The sequence below is a fragment of the Poecile atricapillus genome, chromosome W (genome assembly GCF_030490865.1).
Source record: "Poecile atricapillus isolate bPoeAtr1 chromosome W, bPoeAtr1.hap1, whole genome shotgun sequence".
NCBI classification, from domain to species: Eukaryota; Metazoa; Chordata; class Aves; order Passeriformes; family Paridae; genus Poecile; species Poecile atricapillus.
Window position 1 is genome coordinate 1,167,580 of NC_081288.1, and position 26,868 is coordinate 1,194,447.

Genomic DNA, 26,868 nt, shown 5'->3' on the forward strand with positions numbered 1-26,868 from the left:
AGCTCCTCCCTCTCCCCTCATCCCCGCAACTCCTCCCCTCATCCCCGCAGCTCCTCCTTCCCTCTCCCGCAGCTCCTCCCTCCCTCCCTCCCTCTCCCCCCTCATTCCCGCAGCTCCCCCCGCGCCTCCCGCAGCTCCTCCTCCCTCTCCCCTCATTCCCGCAGCTCCTCCCTCCCTCTCCCCTCATTCCCGCAGCTCCTCCTCCCTCTCCCCCATCCCCGCAGCTCCTCCCTCCCTCTCCCCTCATTCCCGCAGCTCCTCCCTCCCTCTCCCCTCATCCCCGCAGCTCCTCCCTCCCTCTCCCCGCCGCTCCCCCCGTCTCCCCCGCCGCTCCCGCAGCTCCTCCCTCCCTCTCCCCCATCCCCGCAGCTCCTCCCTTCATCCCCGCAGCTCCTCCCTCCCTCTCCCCCCGCCTCTCCCCCATTCCCGCAGCTCCTCCCTCCCTCTCCCCGCTCCTCCCTCCCTCTCCCCCCGTCTCCCCCGCCGCTCCCGCAGCTCCTCCCGCCTCTCCCCCCTCTCCCGCAGCTCCGCAGTCCGGCGCAGCCCCGGCCGGAGAAAATGGCGGATCGCGCCGAGATGTTCTCGCTCTCCACCTTCCACTCGCTGTCCCCGCCCGGCTGCCGGTGAGCGCGGGGGATGCGCGGGGGATGCTCGGGGGGGGATGATGCGGGACCGCTCTGCCCTTCCCCCGCCGCCGGGCCCGCATCCCCGGCCCCCGCCCCGTTCACCTTGGGGCTGCGGGACCGGGGGGGCTCCTCCCGCCCGCCCGCCCGCCCTTCCCGGGATTATCGCGTCCTTCCAGCCCCCGGAGCATCGCGGCCGCTCCCTGCGGGCGGGGGGGTGGGGGGGGAGCGGGGGTCTCCTCCGTGTGTTTCCCCCTCATTGGGGATCGGAGCCTTCTCGGCCTCCCCGGGGCCGCCGCATCCCGGGGCCGCCGCATCCCCATCCCCATCCCCGTCCCCATCCCCGGGGCCGTCGCATCCCGGGGCCGGTGCGGGAGGAGCCGCCGCATCCCGGGGGCCGCCGCATCCCGGGGTCGCCGCATCCCCATCCCCGTTCCCATCCCGGGGCCGTCGCATCCCGAGGGCCGCCGCATCCCGGGGCCGCCGCATCCCCATCCCCGGGGCCGCTGCGGGAGGAGCCGCCGCATCCCGGGGCCGCCGCATCCCGGGGCCGCCCCATCCCCATCCTCGTCCCCATCCCGGGGGCCGCCGCATCCCCGGGGCCGCCGCATCCCCATCCCCGTCCCCATCCCCGGCCCCATCCCCGTCCCCATCCCGGGGGCCGCCGCATCCCGGGGCCGCTGCGGGAGGAGCCGCCGCCGCCGCCTCTTTGTCTCTCCCGAGGCGCCGCAGCGGCCCCGGGATGGGGACGGGGATGGGGACGGGGATGGAGACGGGGATGGGGACGGGGATGGGGGAGCGCTCCCGGGCCCCGGGGGTTCAGCCCCTCCTTGCCCGAGGGGATGTCGGGGGGGTTCCCGCAGCCGGGACGCCGCAGCGGGGCCCCGGGATCGGTCACCTTCCCGCAGGGCCTCCCGGGGGTCCCGCGGGGAGGGGAGGCGGCGGGGCCCGCCCCGAGGCTGACCTTGGCGGGGTGCGGGGGCTGCGGGGTCGGGCTGGCGCAGTGCGGGGCCGAGGAGCCCGGAGGGGGAACGGGAAGGGCAGGAGGAGGCGGTGAGAGGCACCGGGAGGGGCTCCGGGAGCTGCGGGGAGAGGAGCAGGGGACGGCGGGGATGAGGGATGTGCCCTTGGGTGGCTCCGGCCTGTGCTGGGCAGGGCTCCTCTTCCTCGGGATGTCCCCGGGATGTCCCTGTCCCTAGGATGTCCCATTCCCGGGATGTCCCCTTCCTCGGGATGTCCCATTCCCGGGATGTCCCCTTCCTCGGGATGTCCCATTCCCGGGATGTCCCCTTCCTCGGGATGTCCCATTCCCTGAGCGTCCCCTTCCTCAGGATGTCCCCTTCCTCAGCATCCCTGTCCCCGGCCTGTCGCCTTCTCTGAGCATCCTCTTCCTCAGGATGTCCCCGTCCCCAGGATGTCCCCTTCCCCGGGATGTCCCCTTCCTCAGCATCCCCGTCCCCTGAATGTCCCATTCCCTGAGCGTCCCCTTCCTCAGGATGTCCCCATCCCCCTGATGTCCCTGTCCCCAGGATGTCCCCTTTCCTCAGCATCCTCTTCCTCAGGATGTCCCCTTCCCCTGGCTGTCCCATTCCCGGGATGTCCCCGTCCCCAGGATGTCCCTGTCCCCTGGCTGTCCCTGTCCCCAGGATGTCCCTTTCCCCTTCCCGGGATGTCCCTTCCTCAGCATCCCCGTCCTCGGCCTGTCGCCTTCTCTGAGCATCCTCTTCCTCAGAATGTCCCGTTCCTCAGCATCCCCTTCCCCGGGATGTCCCTGTCCCCTTCCTGGCCTGTCCCTGTCCCCCTTCCCGGGTTGTCCCTGTCCCCAGGCTGTCCCTGTCCCCTTTCCGGGTTGTTCCCTTCCCCAGGATGTCCCTGTCCCCTTTCCCAGGCTGTCCCCTTCCCGGGCTGTCCCTGTCCCCTTTCCGGGCTGTCGCCGTCCCCAGGATGTCCCTGTCCCCTTTCCCGGGCTGTCCCTGCCGGTGGTGGCGCAGGGAGGGGACAGCCCGGTCCCCCCGGTCCCCCCGGTCCCCCCGGCCCGGGGAGCCGGAGCCGTGCCCGGAGCCGTCCCCAAAATCCGGGGCCGATCCCTGGGGATGCTGGGCCTGAGCACCCCGAGATCCAGCCGGGAATCCCAAATCCGGGAATCCCAAATCCGGGAATCCCAAATCCCGGACCGAGATCCCAAATCCGGGACCGAGATCCCAAATCCGGGACCGAGATCCCAAATCCGGGAATCCCAAATCCGGGAATCCCAAATCCCGGACCGAGATCCCAAATCCGGGACCGAGATCCCAAATCCCGGACCGAGATCCCAAATCCGGGACCGAGATCCCAAATCCGGGACCGAGATCCCAAATCCCGCCGTGCCCTTCCCAGGGAAGCCGGGGAGGGGGTGCCCAGCCCGGCTCGGGGGGTCCCGCTGGGGTGGGAGAGGCCGAACGGGCGGGAATGGGCTGGGAATGCTGGGAATGGGAATGGGAATTCTGGGGCTGGGGATGCTCGGGTTGGAAATTCTGGGGCTGGGAATGGGCTGGGAATGCTGGGAATGGGCTGGGAATGCGCTGGGAATGGGCTGGGAATGGTCTGGGAATGCTGGGAATGGGAATTTTGGGGCTGGGAATGCTCGGGTTGGGAATTCTGGGGCTGGGAATGGGCTGGGAATGGGCTGGGAATGCGCTGGGAATGGGCTGGGAATGCGCTGGGAATGGGCTGGGAATGGTCTGGGAATGCTGGGAATGGGAATTTTGGGGCTGGGAATGCTCGGGTTGGGAATGCTCAGGCTGGGAATTCTCAGGCTGGGAATGGGCTGGGAATGTTCGGGTTGGAAATTCTGGGACTGGGAATGCTCAGGCTGGGAATGGGCAAGGAATTCTGGGGCTGTGAATTCCGGGGCTGGGAATGGGTTGGGAATTCTGGGGCTGTGAATTCCGGGGCTGGGAATTCTCAGGCTGGGAATTCCGGGGCTGGGAATGGGCTGCGAATTCTCAGGCTGGGAATTCCGGGGCTGGGAATGGGCTGCGAATTCTCAGGCTGGGAATTCCGGGGCTGGGAATTCCGGGGCTGGGAATTCCGGGGCTGGGAATTCCAGGGCTGGGAATTCCAGGCGCACACGCAGCCGGGCCCTGGGCCGGCTCCCACCTCCCGCTCGGGCCCCGGCACCCCCGGCTGCCCCTCGGGACCCCCCGGGTGCCCCCAGCTTGGGGCGGCCGCAGGGTCCGGCTCGGCTCCGGGAGCGGCCCGGGCGGGAGTCCCGGGGTGCGGGGGTCCCGGGTGGGGGTCCCGATGTGCGGGGGTCCCGGTGCTGCGGGGTTCCCGGGTGGAGGTCCCGGGCAGGGATCCCGGTCCTGTGGGGGTCCCGGGCGGGGGTCCCGGTGCTCCGGGGGTCCCGGTGCTGCGGGGGTCCCGATGTGCGGGGGTCCCGGGCGGTGCGGGAGTCCCGGGTGGGGGTCCCGGTGTGCGGGGGTCCCGGTACTGCGGGGGTCGGGGGTCCGGGTGGGGGTCCCGGTACTGCGGGGGTCCCGGGTGGAGGTCCCGGGTGGGGATCCCGGGTGTTGCAGGGGTCCCGGTTGGGGGTCCCGGATGTTTCGGGGGTCCCGGGCGGGGGTCCCGGTGCTCCGGGGGTCCCTTCCCATCTCCCCGGAGCCTCTCCCGGTGCTGGGGGATGAGGAAATTCCACCCGCCCGGGGCCGGCGCCACCGGCAGCGCTCCCGGGGGAGCCCGGCCCGGGCAGCGCCCGCGTCCCCTCCCGGCCCACCCCGGGTGACACCGGGGCCCTCTGGGGTCCCCTCCGGCACATCCCTGGTGGCACCGGGGTGGTGGCATCGGGATGGTGGCACTGGGATCACTGGGATGGTGGTACTGGGGTGGTGGCACTGGGATGGTGGCACTGTGGTGGTGGCACTGGGGTGGTGGCACCGGGATGGTGGCACTGGGCTTACTGGGATGGTGGCACTGGGACGGTGGCACTGTGGTGGTGGCACTGGGATGGTGGCACTGTGGTGGTGGCACTGGCATGGTGGCACTGAGATGGTGTCACTGGGATGGTGGCACTGGCGTGGTGGCACTGGCCTCACTGGGATGGTGGCACTGGGATGGTGGCACTGGGGTGGTGGCACTGGGCTCACTGGGGTGGTGGCACCAGGCTGGTGGCACTGGAATGGTGGCACTGGGATCACTGGGGTGGTGGCACTGGGATGGTGGCACTGGAATGGTGGCACTGGGCTTACTGGGATGGTGGCACTGGGATGGTGGCACTGGGGTGGTGGCATTGGGATCACTGGGATGGTGGCACTGGAATGGTGGCACTGGGCTTACTGGGATGGTGGCACTGGGGTGGTGGCACTGGGATGGTGGCACTGGAGTGGTGGCACTGGGATGGTGGCACTGGGATGGTGGCACTGAGATCACTGGGATGGTGGCACTGGGACGGTGGCACTGGCCTCACTGGGATGCCTCAGGACTGGGATCATCGGGGTGGTGACACCGGGCTCACTGTGGTGGTGGCACTGGAATGGTGGCACTGGGATGGTGGCACTGGGCTTACTGGGATGGTGGCACTGGCACGGTGGCACTGTGGTGGTGGCACTGGGATGGTGGCACCGGGATGGTGGCACCGGGATGGTGGCACTGTGGTGGTGGCACTGGCATGGTGGCACTGAGATGGCCTCACTGGGATGGTGGCACTGCGTTGGTGGCACTGGGGTGGTGGCATTGGGATCACTGGGGTGGTGACACTTGGCGTGGTGACACTGGGATGGTGGCACTGGAGTGGTGGCACTGGCCTCACTGGGGTGGTGGCACTGAGATCACTGGGATGGTGGCACTGGAGTGGTGGCACTGGGATGGTGGCACTGGGATCACTGTGGTGGTGGCACTGTGGTGGTGGCACTGGAGTGGTGGCACTGGCATCACTGGGATATTGCACTGGGATGGTGGCACTGGGATGGTGGCGCTGCGTTGGTGGCACTGGAATGGTGGCACTGGGCTCACTGTGGTGGTCACACTGGGACGGTGGCACTGGGACGGTGGCGCTGGGATGGTGGCACTGGGCTCACTGGGATGGTGGCACCCAAACTCCCCAACATCCCGGGGCTCTGCACCCCAAAATCCCGGGGCTCTGCACCCCAAAATCTCAGGTCTCTGCACCCCAAAATCTCAGGGCTCTGCACCCCAAAATCCCAGGGCTCTGCACCCCAAAATCCCAGATCTCTGCACCCCAAAATCCCGGGGCTCTTCACCCCAAAATCCCAGATCTCTGCACCCCAAAATCCCAGATCTCTGCACCCCAAAATCCCGGGGCTCTGCACCTCAAAATCCCGGGTCTCTGCACCCCAAAATCCCAGGGCTCTGCACCCCAAAATCCCGGGGCTCTGCACCTCAAAATCCCGGGTCTCTGCACCCCAAAATCCCAGGGCTCTGCACTCCAAAATCCCAGAGCTCTGCACCCCAACATCCCAGTGCTCTGCACCCCAAAATCCCAGGGCTCTGCACCCCAAAATCCCGGGTCTCTGCACCCCAACATCCCAGTGCTCTGCACCCCAAAATCCCGGGGCTCTGCACCCCAAAATCCCTGGGCTCTGCACCCCAACATCCCAGGGCTCTGCACCCCAAAATCCCGGCGCTCTGCACCCCAAAACCTCCTCTCCCCACACCCCAGGCCCCTTCACCCCACACCCCCGGGGCTGCCCTGTCCAGTGAGGTTTTTGGGGTCCCCCTGTGGTTTTTGGGGTCCCTCTGCAGTTTTTGGGGTCCCTCTGCGGTTTTTGGGGTCCCTCTGTGGTTTTTGGGGTCCCTCCCGGCCCCGTTCCCGGCCCCGGCTCCGTTCCTGCCGCTTTTTGCCCCAAATCCGCGCGGATCCGGCGCGGCCGTGTCCTACTTTTGGGAATTATGGGATTAGGGGGAATTTTCCTGCCGGGGGATCGGGAACGGGCGCGGGGGCAGCGAGGGGGGCTCAGCCCGGAGCCCCCCCTTGGGGGTCTGACCCTGCTGGGGGTCCCCAGCCCCACCGAGGGTGGCTGTGGGGTCCTGGGGGATGTCACGGCTCGCTGGGGGTCCCCAACTCCATGGGGAAGGGTGCTGGTGGCACCTGGGGGTTGTCACATCCCCCTGAGTGTCCCCAACCCCATGGAAAAGGGTCCTGGTGGCACCTGGGGATTGTCACAACCCCCTGAAATGTCCCCAACTCCATGGGGAAGGGTGCTGGTGGCACCTGGGAGCTGTCACACCCCCCTGAGTGTCCCCAACCCATGGAAAAGGGTTCTGGTGGCACTTGGGAGCTGTCACACCCCCCTGGGGACAAGCTGGGTGTCCCCAAACCCATGGAAAAGGGTCTTGGTGGCACCTGGGGGTTGTCACATCCCCTTGGGGACAAGCTGGGGGTCCTGGATGTCCCCAAGTCACAAAAAAAGGGTCCTGGTGGCATCTGGGGGTTGTCACATCACCCTGAATGTCCCCAACCCATGGAAAAGGGTCCTGGTGGCACTTGGGAGTTGTCACACCCCCGTTAGTGTCCCCAGACCCATGGGAAAGGGTCCTGGTGGCACTTGGGGGCTGTCACACCCCCCTGAATGTCCCCAGTCCCATGGGAAAGGGTCCTGGTGGCATTTGGGAGCTGTCACACCCCCCTGGGGACAAGCTGTGGGTCCTGGATGTCCCCAAGTCACAAAAAAGGGACCTGGTGGCACTTGGGCACTGTCACATCCCCTGGGTGTCCCCAGTCCCATGGAAAAAGGGACCTGGTGGCATCTGGGGGTTGTCACATTCCCCTGGGGGTCCTGGGTGTCCCCAACCCCATGGAAAAGGGTCCTGGTGGCACCTGGGGGTTGTCACACCCTCCTGGAGACGGTCCTGGATGTCCCCAAGTCACAAGAAAAGGGTCCTGGTGGCACTTAGGGGCTGTCACACCCTGCTGGGGACAGTCCTGGATGTCCCCAAGTCACAAGAAAAGGGTCCTGGTGGCACCTGGGCGTTGTCACACCCCGCTGGGGACGGTCCTGGGTGTCCCCAAGGCCATGGCAGGTGACCAGAGTGTCCTGGTGGCACCCAGGCCGTGTCTCCCACCTCACCCAGCCCAAATCGCCCAATTTCCGTTTTTCCAACCCAAATCCCGCTGGGATTTCTCTCCGTTCCCGGAATTCCCACGGGAGCCGCCGGTTTCCATGGCAACCCCGTTCCTTGGGAACGCGCTCAGGGCTTCGGGGTCCCCTTGTCACCGCCAGCCGTGCTGGTGTGACATCATGGTGACGTCATGGTGATAGCATGGTGACAGCCTGGTGACATCGTGGTGACATGATGGTCACATCATGGTGACATCATGGTGACATCATGGTGACATCATGGTGACGTCATGGTGATAGCATGGTGACAGCCTGGTGACATCGTGGTGACATTGTGGTGACATCCTGGTGACATCATGGTGACGTCATGGTGACATCATGGTGATAGCATGGTGACAGCCTGGTAACATCGTGGTGACATGATGGTCCCATCATGGTGACATCATGGTGATGTCATGGTGATAGCATGGTGACATCGTGGTGACATCGTGGTGACATCGTGGTGACATTGTGGTGACATCCTGGTGACATCATGGTGACATCATGGTGACGTCATGGTGACATCCTGGTGACATCACGGTGATATGACAGTGATATCACGGTGACATCATGGTGACATCCTGGTGACATCCTGGTGGCATCATGGTCACATCATGCTGACATTGTGGTGACATCGTGGTGGCATCCTGATGATGTCCCGGTGACATCCTGATGACATCATGGTGACATCATGATAACATGGTGACATCATGGTGATATCATGGTGATATCACGGTGACATCACGGTGACATCATGGTCACATCACGGTCACATCATGGTCACATCATTGTGACATCCCATGACATCCTGGTGACATCCTGGTGACATCCTGGTGACATCGTGGTGGCATCGTGGTGACATTGTGGTGACATCGTGGTGACGTAATGGTGACATCCTGATGACATCACAGTGATATGACGGTGATATGACGGTGACATCATGGTGACATCATGGTCACATCACTGTGACATCCCATGACATCATGGTGATATCACGGTGACATCCTGGTGACATCTAGGTGACGTCACAGTGATATCATGGTGACATCCTGTGACATCATGGCTATATCATGGTGACATCATGGCTATATCATGGTGACATCATGGTGACAGCACGGTGATATCATGGTGACAGCACGGTGATATCATGGTGACATAATGGTGACATCACGGTGACATCATGGGGATATCATGGAGACGTCATGGTGATATCAAGGTGACATCCTGGTGACATCACGGTGACATCATGGTGACATCCTGGTGACCCCCCGTGACCCCCCCAGCCCCACAGCGCACCCCAAACCCGCCTCGGCTCTGGGGGTTCTGCTGGGCCGGGAATTTGGGGACATTGTGTTGACATCGGCACCTCTGCCCAGCTGGGTGACACCCAGGGGTGACAGTGGCATGGGGACATGTCCCTGTGACACCCAGGGGTGACAGCAGTGTGGTGACATGTCCCTGTGGCACCCAGCGGTGACAGTGGCATGAGGACGTGTCCCAGTGGCACCCAGAGGTGACAGGGGTGGGGACACCTCCCTGTGGCACCCAGGGGTGACAGTGCTCTGTGCCATGTCCGTGTCACACCAGAGGTGACAGTGTTTGGTGCCATGTCCGTGTGACACCGGAGGTGGCAGTGCTCCATGGCATGTGACACCCAAGGGTGACAGTGTTTGTGCCATGTCCGTGTGACACCAGATGTGACAATGTTCATGCCATGTGACACCAGGGGTGACAGTGCTCTGTGCCATGTCCATGTGACACCAGGGGTGACAGTGCTCTGTGCCATGTGACACCAGAGGTGACAATGTTCATGCCATGTCCATGTGACACCAGAGGTGACAGTGCTCTGTGCCATGTCCGTGTGACACCAGGGGTGACAATGTTCATGCCATGTGACACCAGGGGTGACAGTGCTCTGTGCCATGTGACACCAGGGGTGACAGTGCTCTGTGCCATGTCCATGTGACACCAGAGGTGACAGTGCTCTGTGCCATGTGACACCAGAGGTGACAGGGTTTGGTGCCATGTGACACCAGAGGTGACAGTGCTCTGTGCCATGTCCATGTGACACCAGGGGTGACAATGTTCATGCCATGTCCATGTGACACCAGAGGTGACAGTGCTCCGTGCCATGTGACACCAGAGGTGACAGGGTTTGGTTCCATGTGACACCAGAGGTGACAATGTTCATGCCATGTCCATGTGACACCAGGGGTGACAGTGCTCTGTGCCATGTGACACCAGAGGTGACAGTGCCATGTCCCCACTGCCCCCATGCCCAGGTGCCACCCCACACACCCCGATGTCCCCTTGGTGCCACCTTGCGGTCGCGGTGCCACCGGGGGCCGGCTGGGCTGTCCCTGAGCCGTGTCCCCGCTGTCCCCAGGCCCCCCCAGGACATCAGCCTGGAGGAGTTCGATGACGAGGACCTGTCCGAGATCACGGACGACTGCGGCATCGGCCTCAACTACGACTCTGACCACTACGAGAAGGTGCGGGGACCTGGTGGCCCTTGGGGACACGGCGGGGTCAGGAGCTGGCACAGCCCAGTGGTGGCACCGCTCTTGTGGCTTTGGTGGCTCTCTGTGGGCACTGAGGCAAAGGGGACGAACCCAACCTCCACTTTTGGTGTCTCCAAGACCCCAAACCCAACCCAACCTCGACTTTTGGTGTCTCCAAGACCTCAAACCCAACCCAACCTTGACTTTTGGGATCTCCAACCCCTCAATCCCAACCCAACCTCGACTTTTGGGATCTCCAACCCCTCAATCCCAACCCAACCTCGACTTTTGGGATCTCCAACCCCTCAATCCCAACCCAACCTCGACTTTTGGTGTCTCCAACCCCTCAAACCCAACCCAACCTCCACTTTTGGGATCTCCAACCCCTCAAACCCAACACAACCCAACCCAACCTCGACTTCTGGGATCTCCAACCCCTCAAACCCAACCCAACCTCGACTTTTGGTTTCTCCAACCCCTCAAACCCAACCCAACCTCGACTTCTGGGATCTCCAACCCCTCAAACCCAACCCAACCTCCACTTTTGGTGTCTCCAAGACCCCAAACCCAACCCAACCTCAACTTTTGGGATTTCCAACCCCTCAAACCCAACCCAACCTCGACTTTTGGTGTCTCCAACCCCTCAAATCCAACCCAATCTCAATGTTTGGGATCTCCAACCCTTCAAACCCAACCCAACCTCGACTTTTGGTGTCTCCAACCCCTCAAATCCAACCCAATCTCAATGTTTGGGATCTCCAACCCTTCAAACCCAACCCAACCTCAACTTTTGGGATCTCCAACCCCTCAAACCTACCCCCATCTCAACTTTTGGTGTCTCCAACCCTTCAAACCCAACCCAACCTCAACTTTTGGTGTCTCCAACCCCTTAAACCCAACCCAACCTCAACTTTTGGTGTCTCCAAGACCCCAAACCCAACCCAACCTCGACTTTTGGTGTCCCCCATGATTCCAAGCTGACTTTTGATGATCTCCAAACCTCAAACCCAACCCAACCTCAACTTTTGAACTTGTCCCCTCTTGGCCACCCCGCAGGGGGCCGGGGACGCTGCCATCCCCGGGTGGCCGGGAGGGTGACGCGCGGTGTCCCCGTGCCCCTGACACGCTGCCACCCTCAGGACTGCCTGGTGCTGGAGCGCGGGGAGCAGCCGCACCCCGTGTGCACCTTCCAGGACGACTTCCAGGAGTTCGAGATGATCGACGACAACGACGACGATGACGACGAGGAAGAGGAGGAGGAGGAAGGCAACGAGCTGGAGGCGCCGCCGTCCCCTTCGGCCTCGCCCATCCCCTCGCCCGCGCTGGAGGAGACGCAGAAGCATCGCCCCACCAGCCTCAACCTGACAGCCCCGGGCACACAGGTGAGGCTGCGGGGGTCACTGTCCCCTCCCCCCGAGGGGTCGCTGTCCCCTCCCTCACTCCTGGGGTCACTGTCCCCTCCTCTCTGGGGTTGCTGTCCCCTCCCCCCTTCCCGGGGTCATTGTCCCCTCCCTCACTCCTGGGGTCACTGTCCCCTCCCGGGGTCACTGTCCCCTCCCCCCTCTGGGTCGCTGTCCTCTCCCCCCACTGAGGTCACTGTCCCCTCCCCCTCCGGGGGTCATTGTCCCCTCCCTCACTGAGGTCACTGTCCCCTCCCCAGTCCTGGGGGTCACTGTCCCCTCCCAGGGTCACTGTCCCCTTCCCCCGAGGGGTCACTGTCCCCTCCCCAGTCCTGGGGGTCACTGTCCCCTCCGCAGTCCTGGGGTCACTGTCCCCTCCCCGTGGGGTCACTGTCCCCTCCCTCCTGGGGTCACTGTCCCCTCCCCGTGGGGTCACTGTCCCCTCCCTCTCTGGGGGTCACTGTCCCCTCCTGGGGTCACTGTCTCCTCCCCAATCCTGGGGTCACTGTCCCCTCCCTCACTCCTGGGGTCACTGTCCCCTCCCCGTGGGGTCACTGTCCCCTCCCCCCGAGGCGTCATTGTCCCCTCCCTTCTGGGGTCGCTGTCCCCCCCTCCTGGGGTCACTGTCCCCTCCCGGGGTCACTGTCCCCTCCCCCCGAGGGGTCATTGTCCCCTCCCTCTCCGGGGGTCACTGTCCCCTCCTGGGGTCACTGTCTCCTCCCCAATCCTGGGGTCACTGTCCCCTCCCTCACTCCTGGGGTCACTGTCCCCTCCCCGTGGGGTCACTGTCTCCTCCCCAATCCTGGGGTCACTGTCCCCTCCCTCCTGGGGTTGCTGTCCCCTCCCCAGTCCTGGGGATCACTGTCCCCTCCTCTCTGCGGTCACTGTCCCCTCCCTCACTCCTGGGGTCACTGTCCCCTCCCCGTGGGGTCACTGTCTCCTCCCCAATCCTGGGGTCACTGTCCCCTCCCTCCTGGGGTTGCTGTCCCCTCCCCAGTCCTGGGGATCACTGTCCCCTCCTCTCTGCGGTCACTGTCCCCTCCCTCACTCCTGGGGTCACTGTCCCCTCCCGGGGTCACTGTCCCCTCCCCAATCCTGGGGTCACTGTCCCCTCCCCGTGGGGTCACTGTCCCCTCCCCCCGAGGCGTCATTGTCCCCTCCTCTCTGGGGTCGCTGTCCCCTCCTCCCGGTGCCACCGTCCCCTTCCCAGTGCCGCTGTCCCCACCCCCGGTGCCACCGTCCCCCTCCTCCCGCCATTCCCTTGTGCCCGTCCCCACCCCGTGTCCCCTCCTTTTCCCTCACTGGGGGTGTCCCCCAGGGGGTGTCCCCGTGTCCCGGTGTCCCTCCCTTTTCCCGCACTGGGGGTGTCCCCGTGTCCCGGTGTCCTGGTGTCCCCGTGTCCCCCCCTTTTCCCGTACTGGGGGTGTCCCCTCGGGGGTGTCCCCCCGGGGGTGTCCCCGTGTCCCCGCGCACTGGGGGTGTCCCCTCGGGGGTGTCCCCTCGGGGGTGTCCCCGTGTCCCCGTGTCCCAGCGCACTGGGGGTGTCCCCCCGGGGGTGTCCCCGTGTCCCCGCGCACTGAGGGTGTCCCCGTGTCCCCGTGTCCTGGTGTCCCCGTGTCCCCTACTTTTCCCGCACTGGGGGTGTCCCCTCGGGGGTGTCCCCGTGTCCCCGTGTCCCGGTGTCCCCGTGTCGCCGCGCACTGGGGGTGTCCCCTCGGGGGTGTCCCCGTGTCCCCGTGTCCCCGCGCACTGGGGGTGTCCCCCCGGGGGTGTCCCCGTGTCCCCGTGTCCCCGTGTCCCCGCGCACTGGGGGTGTACCCCCGGGAGTGTCCCCCCGGGGGTGTCCCCGTGTCCCCGCGCACTGGGGGTGTCCCCCCGGGGGTGTCCCGGTGTCCCGGTGTCCCCGTGTCCCCGCGCACTGGGGGTGTCCCCCCGGGGGTGTCCCGGTGTCCCGGTGTCCCCGTGTCCCCGCGCACGCGCCACCGCAGCGCGTGGGAAGCCGCGGGCGGGGCGGCCGCAGCCGCCGGCGTTGCCGGGGAACCGCGGGGCCTCGGGAATTTCGGGGCTCCCCCCTTTTCTCCCCCATTCCCATCCCCCATTCCTGTATCCCCCATTCCCCATCCCCATTCCCATCCCCCATTCCCCATCCCCCATTCCCATCCCCCATTCCCATCCCCCATTCCCCATCCCCCATTCCCATCCCCCCATTCCCATCCCCCATTCCCACATTCCCATCCCCCATCCCCCATTCCCATCCGTGGGGTGTCACACATGACTGTGGGGTGTCACACAGAGCTGTGGGGTGTCACAGGAAGCCATGGAGTGTCACACATGGCTGTGGGGTGTCACACCTGGCCGTGGGGTGTCACAGGTGGCTGTTGGGTGTCACAGGCGGCCGTGGGGTGTCACACATGGCCGTGGGGTGTCACAGGTGGCTGTGGGGTGTCACACATGGCTCAGTTCCGCTGCTGGCTTTGCTCCTGGGCTGGGCACAGGACCACCCCATGTCACCCCATGTCACCTCATCCCATGTCACCCCATGTCACCTGCCCCGTGTCACCCCATGTTGCCCACCCTGTGTCACCCACCCTGTGTCACCCACCCCATGTCACCCACCCCACGCCGTGCCCGGCTCCTGGCGCGTGTCTGGCCGGGCAGGGGATGCGGGGATGTGGTGGCCCTACTCAGGATAAACCCCGTGCTGTCCCCCTGGTGTCCCTGCGCTGTCCCCAGTGTCCCCCCCGAGCCCCCCGCGCTGTCCCCAGTGTCCCCCTGGTGTCCCCCGGTGTCCCCCCGGTGTCCCCGCGCTGTCCCCGGTGTCTCCCTGGTGTCCCCGCGCTGTCCCCGGTGTCCCCCCGGTGTCCCTGCGCTGTCCCCGCGCTGTCCCCGTGCTGTCCCTGGTGTCCCTCTGTGCTGTCCCCGTGCTGTCCCCAGTGTCCCCCCCGAGCCCCCCGCGCTGTCCCCAGTGTCCCTCAGCGTCCCCCCGGTGTCCCCGCGCTGTCCCCGGTGTCCCCCGGTGTCCCTGCGCTGTCCCCAGTGTCCCCCCCGAGCCCCCTGTGCTGTCCCCAGTGTCCCCCGGCATCCCCCCGGTGTTCCCCCGGTGTCCCCCCGATGTCCCCAGTGTCCCCCCGGTGTCCCCCCAGTGTCCCCAGGCAGGGGTGTCACCCCGAGCCCCCCCGTTCTCTGTCCCCAGGACTCCCTGAACAACAACGGCGGCTTCGCGGCCCGGCCCAGCTGGCAGGAGGCGCTGCTGCAGCGCTCTTCCTCCTCCTCCTCCTCCTCACACACCGGTGAGCGGCCCCGACACTGCGGGGTGACACTGCGGGGTGACACTGGGGTGTGACACGGGTGTGACACGGGTGTGACACGGGTCTGGCAGCGTGGGGGTGACAGTGGGTGTGGCATCAGGTGTGACAGTGGGTGTGGCACGGGTGTGACTGTGGGTGTGACACGGGGTGTGACAATGGGGTGTGGCACTGGGGTGTGACAGTGGGGTGTGACACTGGGTGTGGCACTGGGGTGTGGCAGTGTGGGGGTGACAGTGGGTGTGAGACGGGTGTGGCAGTGTGGGTGTGACAGTGGGGTGTGACACTGGGTGTGGCACTGGGGTGTGACAGTGGGGTGTGGCACTGGGTGTGACACTGGGTGTGACACTGGGGTGTGGCACTGGGGTGTGACACTGGGTGTGACAGTGGGTGTGGCACTGGGGTGTGACACGGGTGTGGCACTGGGGTGTGACACTGGGTGTGACAGTGGGGTGTGGCACTGGGGTGTGGCATCAGGTGTGACAGTGGGTGTGAGACAGGTGTGACTGTGGGTGTGACATGGGTTTGACAGTGGGTGTGGCACTGGGGTGTGACAGTGTGGGTGCGGCACTGGGGTGTGACATGGGTGTGACAGTGCAGGTGTGACAGTGCAGGTGTGGCAGTGGGTGTGGCACTGGGGTGTGACAGTGTGGATGTGGCAGTGTGGGTGTGACATGGGTGTGACACTGGGGTGTGACACTGGGGTGTGACACTGGGGTGTGACACTGGGGTGTGACCCTAGATGTGACACTGGGGTGTGACACTGGGGTGTGACACAGGGGTGTGACAATAGATGTGACACTGGGTGTGACACTGGATGTGACAGTGGGGTGTGACAGTGGAGTGTGACACTGGGGTGTGACAGTGAGGTGTGACACTGGAGTGTGACCCTAGATGTGACACTGGGGTGTGACAGCGGGGTGTGACACTGGGTGTGACACTGGGGTGTGGCACTGGGGTGTGACACTGGGTGTGACACTGGGTGTGACAGTGGGTGTGGCACTGGAGTGTGACAGTGGGGTGTGGCAGTGGGGTGTGGCACTGGGTGTGACAGTGGGGTGTGACAGTGGAGTGTGACACTGGGGTGTGACAGTGAGGTGTGACACTGGAGTGTGACCCTAGATGTGACACTGGGGTGTGACAGCGGGGTGTGACAGTGCAGGTGTGACACAGGGGTGTGACACAGGGGTGTGACACTGGGGTGTGACACTGGGGTGTGACCCTAGATGTGACACTGGGGTGTGACACTGGGGTGTGACAGCGGGGTGTGACAGTGCGGGTGTGACACAGGGGTGTGACACTGGGGTGTGACACTGGGGTGTGACGCAGGGCTGTGACCCTAGATGTGACACTGGGGTGTGACCCTAGATGTGACACAGGGGTGTGACAGTGGGGTGTGACAGTGGGTGTGACACAGGGGTGTGACAGTGGGGTGTGACAGTGCAGGTGTGACACAGGGGTGTGACAGTGGGGTGTGACACTGGAGTGTGACCCTAGATGTGACACTGGGGTGTGACAGCGGGGTGCGACACTGGGGTGTGACCCTAGATGTGACACTGGGGTGTGACAGTGGGGTGTGACACTGGAGTGTGACCCTAGATGTGACACAGGGGTGTGACAGTGGGGTGTGACACTGGGGTGTGACCCTAGATGTGACACAGGGGTGTGACACAGGGGTGTGACAGTGGGGTGTGACACTGGGGTGTGACACTGGGGTGTGACCCTAGATGTGACACTGGGGTGTGACAGCGGGGTGTGACACCGCACCTCCCCCCGTGACCCCATCTCCGTGTCCCCCCTCCCCGCAGGACACTCGTCCCCCCACGCCTGCATCCTGGACGGACCCTGCCTGGAGAGCCCGCCGGGCCCCGGCGGGGGGGCTCCCCCCTCGCTGCCGCCCTCCCCCCTGGACTCGCAAGGCAACAGCCCCGAGTCCCTGGCACATGGTAACCCATCGCCCCCGAGGGCCGCGCCCGATTTTAACATGAACCTCATCTCTGCTGCGCTCCGAGCTCCGCTCTCCCCGCCGCGCCCCCGCCAGCCGCCCCCTCCTCCTCACCCCCGTCTCTCTCCAACAGGACCCGCGGCTCCCCCCGACGCCGCCCCCGGTCCGCCCCAGGCCGCCCCCCAGGCCCCCACGCAGCCCCGGGCAGGCGGTGGAGGCAGCCCGGGGTCCCCCCGCCCGCGGCCGCAGCCCCCGGTGAGGCCGGAGCGGGACGGGGCTCCCGCGGAGCCGCTCAGCTCCGACGGGGAGGGTCCCCGGTCCGGCCGGGCCGCCAGCGTGCGCGGCCACCCCTCGGGCTCCTCGGAGACCACCTCGCCCTCCTCGGACCCGGGCATCGAGGCCGACCTCAGGAGCCGCACGGCCAAGCCCTTCCTGCCCGGCGGGCGCCGCGGGGACGAGCTGAGCTCGCCCGGCTCCGACTCGGACGTGGACGGGGAGCTGGAGGCGGCTTTCGCCGGCGGGCGCCTGGTCAGCAACATGATCTCGTCCATCTCGGAGACCGAGCTGGACCTGAGCAGCGACAGCAGCAGCGGCCGCTCCTCGCACCTGACCAATTCCATCGAGGAGGCGAGCTCGCCCGGCTCCGAGGGCGAGCTGGAGCCCGAGCTGGAGGCGCCCGGCCTGCTGGGCATCAAGGACTCGCTGCTGCTGGACAAGGGCAAGGAGGACGAGGAGGAGCCGGCCGAGAGGGGCCAGCAGGAGCGCGGCATGGTCAGGAGGGAGAGCCTGGCCGAGCTGAAGATGGACGCCTACTACGACAGCCTGGACCCGGCCGACGGCCCCGCGCCCGAGGGCCAGACCGACGTGTCCGGCGCCAGCCCCCTGGACCTGAAGATCGACCCCGACCACGGCCTGGAGAGCATCCGCCGCTCCTTCTACCTGCCCGTGGGGCCCAAGCTGATGCCCGAGGCGGACGAGGAGGACAACAGCGAGTACGACTCCGACTCGGAGTCGGAGCCCGACCTGAGCGAGGACTCGGACTCGCCGTGGCTGCTCAGCAACCTGGTGAACAAGATGATCTCGGAGGGCTCGTACCCCATCAAGTGCCCGGACGAGTGTTTCCAGAACAGCCACTCGCTGTGCGACACCATCTCGCCCGCCTCCGACCTGGAGCCCGAGATCCTGAGCGAGGCGCTGGACGAGGAGCCAGGCCGGCGGGACTCGCCGGTGGCGCTGGGCGACGCGGCGGCGCCGGCGTCGGCGTCGCGGTGCCAGCGCGGCGCCATCGAGCTGGTGGACATGGAGACGCTGCGCAGCTCCCTGGCCGAGGCCGAGCACGCGGCCGCCGAGCCGCCGCCGGAGCCGCCGGCCGAGGAGCCGGGGCCTTTCCTCTTCCTCAGCAACCCCACCAACGACACCATCGCTCCCGTGTGCCCCGGCCGCCCCGTCGCCCTCGGCCGCCTGGACGCCTCCGAGGTCCTGGCCACCTTGGGCTGCCGCCCGGCGCCGCCGCCACCGCGGGCGTCCCCGGGCACCGAGCCGGCCGTCGCCGCCGGGGATCGCCGCCCCGCCAGCCCCCGGCGCTGGGCCCTCGACGCCGACCTGGACTCGGGCGTGCTGGAGGCCGACTCCATGATCGACGACGTCCGGTTAGCGCCCGACGCCGACCCCGCCGCGCTGGACGTGTCCACCGCCAAGACCAACCGCGGCTTCGCCATGACCTTGGAGGAAGCCGAGCCGGCCTTGGTGGCCTCGCGCCGGGGGAGCCCGGCCGGGGAGGCGCCGGAGCCGCCGGAGCCGCCGGCGCTGGACGAGTCGCTGGCCTACGACTCGGTCAAGTACACGCTGGTGGTGGACGAGCACACGCAGCTGGAGCTGGTCAGCCTGCGGCGCTGCACCTCCGTGCTCAGCGACGACAGCGACATCCTGCGGGCCTGCGACGACGAGGTGGCCTTCGGGGACGGGCTGGTGGCCCCCGACGGCCGCAGCTCCTCCGAGGACTCGTCCCCCGAGGCCGACCTGCAGTTCTCCAAGAAGTTCCTCAACGTCTTCGTCAACAGCACCTCGCGCTCCTCCAGTAAGTGGCGGCGTCGCGACGCGTCGTGACGTGCGGCGGTGGGTGACGCGCGACGGGCTGGGCCGCGTGACGCTGGCGCCACGCTTGCCCTCCGTGTCCTGCCCCGGCTGGTCCCCGTGCCCTGTGGCGGTACGTCACGGCATGTCGCGATATGTCACGGCGTGTCGCGATATGTCATGGGACGTCGTGATATATCATGGCATGTTGGGGTATGTCACGGCATGTCGCGATATATCATGGCATGTTGGGGGTATGTCACGGCATGTCGCGATATGTCACGGGATGTCGCGGCATGTCACGGGATGTCGCGATATGTCATGGCATGTCACGGCATGTCACGCGATATGTCATGGCATGTCGCAGTATGTCACGGCATGTCACAATATGTCATGGGATGTCGCGATATGTCACGGCATGTCGCGATATGTCATGGCATGTCGTGGTACGTCACGGGATGTCACGTGATGTGTCACGTGATATGTCATGGGATGTCGTGATATGTCACAGCATGTTGGGGTATGTCATGGCATGTCACACAACATGTCACGGCACGTCGCGATATATCATGGCGTGTCACGCAATGTGTCACGGCATGTGATGCAGTATGTCATGGCACGTCATGATATGTCACGGGATGTCACAATATGTCATGGCATGTCACGCAATATGTCATGGCATGTCGTGATATGTCACAGCATGTCACGTGATATGTCACAGGATGTCGCAGTATGTCACGGCATGTGACGCAATATGTCACGGCATGCAACACGATATGTCACAGCATGTCACACGATATGTCACGGCATGTCACATGATATGTCATGGCATGTCACACGATATGTCACGGCATGTCACATGATATATCACGGCATGTCACGTGATATGTCACAGTACGCCACAGCATGTCACGATATATCACGGCATGTGACACGATATGTCACTGCATGTCATGCGATATGTCACGGCATGTCACATGATATGTCACGGCATGTCACGTGGTATGTCACAGCATGTCACACGGTATGTCACTGCATGTCGCGACATGTCGTGCCGTGCTGTCCCGGCTCTTCTCACGCCTGTCCCCATGGTGGTGGCCCTGTCCTGTCCTGTCCCATTCCCGTGTGCGGTGCCGCGTCACGATGTGTCACCATGTGTCACCATGTGTCATGACGTGTCACCATGTGTCACCATGTGTCACCATGTGTCACGATGTGTCACCGTGTGTCACCGTGTGTCACCATGTGTCATGATGTGTCACCGTGTGTCACAGTGTGTCACCATGTGTCACCGTGTGTCACCATGTTTCACCGTGTGTCACAGTGTGTCACCATGTGTCACCGTGTGTCACCGTGTGTCACCGTGTGTCACTATGTGTCACGATGTGTCACCATGTGTCATGATGTGTCACAGTGTGTCACCATGTGTCACCATGTGTCACTGTGTGTCACCATGTGTCACCGTGTGTCACCATGTGTCACCATGTGTCACCGTGTGTCACCATGTGTCACAGTGTGTCACCATGTGTCACCGTGTGTCACCTTGTGTCACAGTGTGTCACCGTGTGTCACCATGTGTCACAGTGTGTCACCATGTGTCACCGTGTGTCACCGTGTGTCACCATGTGTCACCATGTGTCACAGTGTGTCACCATGTGTCACCATGTGTCACCGTGTGTCACCGTGTGTCACAGTGTGTCACCGTGTGTCACCATGTGTCACCATGTGTCACTGTGTGTCACCATGTGTCACCATGTGTCACCGTGTGTCACCATGTGTCACTGTGTGTCACCATGTGTCACCGTGTGTCACCATGTGTCACTGTGTGTCATGATGTGTCACCATGTGTCATGGTGTGTCACCACGTGTCACCGTGTGTCACCGTGTGTCACCATGTGTCACCGTGTGTCACTGTGTGTCACGATGTGTCACCGTGTGTCACAGTGTGTCACCATGTGTCACCGTGTGTCACAGTGTGTCACCATGTGTCACCATGTGTCACCACGTGTCACCACGTGTCACCATGTGTCACCATGTGTCACCATGTGTCACTGTGTGTCACCATGTGTCACCATGTGTCACAGTGTGTCACCGTGTGTCACCATGTGTCATGATGTGTCACCATGTGTCACCATGTGTCACCGTGTGTCACAGTGTGTCACAATGTGTCACAGTGTGTCACCATGTGTCACCATGTGTCATGATGTGTCACCATGTGTCACCATGTGTCACCATGTGTCACCATGTGTCACCGTGTGTCACCTTGTGTCACAGTGTGTCACCATGTGTCATGATGTGTCACCATGTGTCATGGTGTGTCACCATGTGTCACCATGTGTCACCGTGTGTCACCATGTGTCACCATGTGTCACCATGTGTCACCGTGTGTCACCTTGTGTCACAGTGTGTCACCATGTGTCACCTTGTGTCACAGTGTGTCACCATGTGTCACTGTGTGTCACCGTGTGTCACCGTGTGTCACAGTGTGTCACCGTGTGTCACCATGTGTCACAGCATGTCGTGACATGGCACGGGGGACGAGGCAGGCGCACAGTGACCACAGTGACCCCTGGGCGTGGCACTGTCCCCGTGCCCCTGCCATGGCTGTCCCCTGTCCTCATGGGGGTGGCACTGCCCCCTGTCCCCACGGTGGTGTCACTGTCCCCATGGGGGTGGCCCTGTCCCCTTTCCCAATATGTTGTCACTGTCCCCACAGGGGTGCCCCTGTCCCCTGTCCCTGGCATGGCTGTCCTCTGTCCCCACGGGGGTGGCCCTGTCCCCTGTCCCCTGTCACTGCCATGGCTGTCCCCTGTCCCCATGGTGGTGGCACTGTCCCCATGGGGGTGGCCCTGTCCCCTATCCCCTGTCCCTGCCATGGCTGTCCCCTGTCCCCATGGGGGTGGCCCTGTCCCCTTTCCCAATATGGTGTCACTGTCCCCACGGGGGTGCCCCTGTCCCCTGTCCCTGCCATGGCTGTCCTCTGTCCCCACGGGGGTGGCCCTGCCCCCTGTCCCCTGTCACTGCCATGGCTGTCCCCGGTCCCCATGGTGGTGTCATTGTCCCCACGAGGGTGGCCCTGTCCCCTGTCCCCTATCCCCTATCCCCTGTCCCCTGTCCCCTGTCCCTGCCATGGCTGTCCCCTGTCCCTGCTGTGGCTGTCCCTGTCCCCATGGGGTGGCCCTGTCCCCTGTCCCCTGTCCCCTGTCCCTGCCATGGCTGTCCCCTGTCCCTGCCGTGGCTGTCCCTGTCCCCACGGGGTGGCCCTGTCCCCTTTCCCCTGTCCCCACGGGGTGGCCCTGTCCCCTGTCCCCTGTCCCCTGTCCCCTGTCCCTGCCATGTTTGTCCCCACAGGCACAGAGTCCTTCGGGCTGTTCTCGTGCACGGTGAACGGTGAGGAGCGGGAGCAGACCCACCGGGCCGTCTTCAGGTGAGGCCACCCCAGGTGACACCCGAGGGACCCCCTGTCCCTGCCGGGGTCACCCAGCGCCCCCCGGTGCCACCCCAGGGTCCCCCGGTGCCTCCCCAGGACCCCCTGCCAGCTCTGGGTCCCCAGGGTGGCGGTCCCTGGCCACCCTGGGCTCTGGGGGTGCCACCACAGGAGTGGGTTTGGGGTGACCAGGAGGTGAAGGGGGATGGGATCAGGGTGCCCATGAGGTGACTTTGGGGTGACCATGAGGTGACTTTGGGGTGCCCGTGAGGTGACTTTGGGGTGCCCATGAGGTGACTTTGGGGTGACCAGGAGGTGACTTTGGGGTGCTCATGAGGTGACTTCGGGGTGACCAGGAGGTGACTTTGGGGTGCCCATGAGGTGACTTTGGGGTGTCCATGAGGTGACTTTGGGGTGACCGTGAGGTGACTTTGGGGTGCCCATGAGGTGACTTTGGGGTGACCATGAGGTGACTTTGGGGTGACCATGAGGTGGCTTTGTGTCACCGCTGACCCGCGCCGTGCTGAGCAGTAGCTTTGGGGCGCCCATGAGGTGACTTTGGGGTACCCATGAGGTGACTTTGGGGTGACCATGAGGTGACTTTGGGGTGACCGTGAGGTGACTTTGGGGTGCTCATGAGGTGACTTTGAGTGGCCATGAGGTGACTTTGGGGTGCCCGTGAGGTGACTTTGGGGTGACCAGGAGGTGACTTTGTGTCACTGCTGACCTGCGCCGTGCTGAGCCGTAGCTTTGGGGCGCCCATGAGGTGGCTTTGGGGTGCCCATGAGGTGACTTTGGGGTGTCCATGAGGTGGCTTTGAGCTGCCCATGAGGTGACTTTGAGGTGCCCAGGAGGTGGCTTTGGGGTGACCATGAGGTGACTTTGTGGTGCCCAGGAGATGACTTTGAGGTGACCAGGACACCAGGACAATGACTTTGAGGTGTCCATGAGGTGACCTTGAGGTGTCCATGAGGTGACTTTAGGGTGCCCAGGAGGTGACTTTGGGGTGCCCAGGACACCAGGACAATGACTTTGAGGTGCCCAGGAGGTGACTTTGAGGTGCCCAGGAGGTGACTTTGGGGTGACCAGGAGGTGACTTTGGGGTGACCAGGAGGTGACTTTGCATCACCGCTGTCTCACGCTGTGCCGAGCCATAGCTTTGTGGTGTCCATGAGGTGACTTTGAGGTGACCAGGACACCAGGACAATGACTTTGGGGTGCCCAGGAGGTGACTGTGGTGTCCATGAGGTGACCTTGAGGTGCCCATGAGGTGACTTTAGGGTGACCATGAGGTGACATTGCATCACCACTGAGCCGCGCTGTGCCGAGCCGTGACTTTGGGATGACCTGGAGGTGATTTTAGGGTGCCCATGAGGTGACTTTAAGGTGCCCAGGACACCAGGACAATGACTTTGTGGTGCCCAGGAGGTGGCTTTGGAGTGCCCAGGAGGTGACATTGGGGTGACCAGGACACCAGGACAATGACTTTGAGCTGCCCAGAAGGTCAGGACAGTGACTTTGATGTACCCATGAGGTGACTTTGAGCTGCCCAGGAGGTGACATTGCGTCACTGCTGACCCGCGCCGTGCCGAGCCGTAGATTTGGGGTGACCAGGAGGTGACATTGAGGTGTCCATGAGGTGACCTTGAGGTGCCCATGAGGTGACTTTGAGGTGCCCAGGACACCAGGACAATGACTTTGAGGTACCCAGGAGGTCAGGACAATGACTTTGAGGTACCCATGAGGTGACTTTGAGCTGCCCGTGAGGTGACTTTGAGGTGCCCAGGAGGTGACTTTGGGGTGACCAGGACAATGACTTTGAGCTGCCCAGAAGGTCAGGACAGTGACTTTGATGTACCCTTGAGGTGACTTTGAGCTGCCCAGGAGGTGACATTGAGGTACCCACAAGGTGACTTTGAGCTGTCCATGAGGTGACTTTGTGGTGTCCATGAGGTGACATTGAGGTACCCATGAGGTGACATTGAGGTACCCATGAGGTGACATTGAGGTACCCATGAGGTGACACTGCGTCACCGCTGACCCGCGTCGTGCCGAGCCGTAGCTTTGGGGTGACCATGAGGTGACTTTGAGGTGCCCAGGAGGTCAGGGCAGTGAGTTTGTGGTGTCCATGAGGTGACCTTGAGGTGTGCATGAGGTGACTTTAGGGTGACCAGGAGGTGACTTTGAGCTGCCCATGAGGTGACGTTGTGTCACCGCTGACCCGCGTCGTGCCGAGCCGTAGCTTTGGGGTGACCATGAGGTGACTTTGAGGTGACCAGGAGGTCAGGACAGTGACTTTGATGTACCCATGAGGTGACTTTGAGCTGCCCATGAGTTGACTTTGAGGTGTCCATGAGGTGACTTTGTGGTGTCCATGAGGTGACTTTAGGGTGCCCATGAGGTGACATTGAGGTGCCCAGGAGGTGACATTAAAGTGACCAGGAGGTCAGGACAGTGACTTTGAGCTGCCCATGAGGTGACTTTGAGCTGCCCATGAGGTGACTTTGGGGTGACCAGGAGGTGACTTCGGGGTGCCCAGGAGGTGACTTTGAGGTGCCCAGGAGGTCAGGGCAGTGAGTTTGTGGTGTCCATGAGGTGACCTTGAGATGTGCATGAGTTGACTTTGAGCTGCCCATGAGGTGACATTGCGTCACTGCTGACCCGCGCCGTGCTGAGCCGTAGATTTGGGGTGACCCAGAGGTGACTTTGAGGTGCCCATGAGGTGACCTTGAGCTGCCCATGAGGTGACTTTGGAGTGCCCAGGAGGTGACTTTGAGATGACCAGGACACCAGGACAATGACTTTGAGCTGCCCTGAAGGTCAGGACAGTGACTTTGATGTACCCATGAGGTGACTTTGAGCTGCCCAGGAGGTGACATTGGGGTGCTCAGGAGGTCAGGACAGTGCGCTGGAGGTACCCATGAGGTGACATTGAGGTACCCATGAGGTGACACTGCGTCACCGCTGACCCGCGCCGCGCCGAGCCGTGACTTTGGGATGACCAGGAGGTGACTTTGGGATGACCAGGAGGTGACTTTGAGGTGACCAGGAGGTCAGGGCAGTGACTTTGAGGTACCCATGGGGTGACTTTGAGGTGTGCATGAGGTGACTTTGAGGTGTCCATGAGGTGACTTTAGGGTGCCCATGAGGTGACTTTGAGGTGCCCAGGAGGTGACATTGGGGTGACCATGAGGTGACATTGAGGTGCCCAGGAGGTGACATTGGGGTGACCATGAGGTGACACTGAGGTGCCCAGGAGGTGACATTGGGGTGACCATGAGGTGACATTGAGGTGCCCAGGAGGTGACACTGAGGTGACCAGGAGGTGACCTTGAGGTGTCCATGAGGTGACTTTAGGGTGCCCATGAGGTGACTTTGAGGTGCCCAGGAGGTGACATTGAGGTGCCCAGGAGGTGACATTGAGGTGACCAGGAGGTGACATTGAGGTGCCCAGGAGGTGACACTGAGGTGCCCAGGAGGTGACATTGAGGTGACCAGGAGCTCAGGGCAGTGACTTTGAGCTGCCCATGAGTTGACTTTGAGGTGTCCATGAGTTGACTTTGAGGTGTCCATGAGGTGACTTTGAGGTGTCCATGAGGTGACTTTGAGGTGTCCATGAGGTGACATTGAGGTACCCACGAGGTGACATTGAGGTGACCAGGAGGTGACAGTGGGGTGACCATGAGGTGACTTTGAGCTGCCCATGAGGTGACATTGAGGTGACCAGGAGGTCAGGACAGTGACTTTGATGTACCCATGAGGTGACTTTGAGCTGCCCATGAGGTGACTTTGGGATGACCAGGAGGTGACTTTGAGGTGTCCATGAGGTGACACTGAGGTACCCACAAGGTTACTTTGTGGTGTCCATGAGTTGACTTTGAGGTGTCCATGAGTTGACTTTGAGGTGTCCATGAGGTGACTTTGAGGTGTCCATGAGGTGACATTGAGGTACCCACGAGGTGACTTTGAGGTGTCCATGAGGTGACTTTGAGGTGTCCATGAGGTGACTTTGAGCTGCCCAGGAGGTGACATTGAGGTACCCACGATGTGACATTGAGGTACCCACGAGGTGACGTCGCGTCACCGCTGACCCGCGCCGCGCCGAGCCGTTTCTTCGCTTCTCCGGGCGGGTTCCCACCGCGTGGGTGGTGGCATCTGCCCAGGTTCATCCCGCGCCACGAGGACGAGCTGGAGCTGGACGTGGACGATCCCATCCTGGTGGAGCTGGAGGAGGACGATTACTGGTACCGCGGCTACAACATGCGGACGGGCGAGCGCGGCATCTTCCCGGCATTCTACGCCCACGAGGTGGTGGGACAGGCCCGCGACGTCATCGGTAGGAGACCGGGGGACCCCCAAAAATGTGGGGAGGGGTCTTGGAGATGTTTCCAGAAGGTTCTGGACTGGAGGTTGGGGAGAGTTGAAGGAATGATGTTGGGGTTTGTTAAAGGAGGAATTTTGGGTGTGGCCGAGGCGCCAACCAAGATGGGCTCCAAGTGA

At 63.5% G+C, this 26,868-nt stretch overlaps 1 protein-coding gene across 1 annotated transcript; it reads left to right on the forward strand.

Annotated features, from left to right (window-relative positions):
• The first annotated feature begins 496 nt into the window (after window positions 1-496).
• On the forward strand, window positions 497-26,868 carry LOC131591554 (C-Jun-amino-terminal kinase-interacting protein 2-like). The gene is made up of 9 exons (XM_058862368.1): window positions 497-623; window positions 10,104-10,209; window positions 11,358-11,600; window positions 14,812-14,908; window positions 16,732-16,869; window positions 17,002-18,945; window positions 22,293-22,368; window positions 26,532-26,704; window positions 26,819-26,868. The coding sequence occupies exons 1-9, from the start codon at window positions 559-561 to the stop codon at window positions 26,866-26,868; spliced, it is 2,892 nt and encodes a 963-aa protein (XP_058718351.1). The 5' UTR covers window positions 497-558.

Excerpts from the sequence above, each read along its gene's own strand:
- LOC131591554 (XM_058862368.1), top strand. The coding sequence starts at position 559 with ATGGCGGATCGCGCCGAGATGTTCTCGCTCTCCACCTTCCACTCGCTG. Across the intron at positions 624-10,103 it reads CTGTCCCCGCCCGGCTGCCG|GCCCCCCCAGGACATCAGCC; the intron begins GTGAGCGCGGGG and ends CGCTGTCCCCAG. Across the intron at positions 11,601-14,811 it reads TGACAGCCCCGGGCACACAG|GACTCCCTGAACAACAACGG; the intron begins GTGAGGCTGCGG and ends CTCTGTCCCCAG.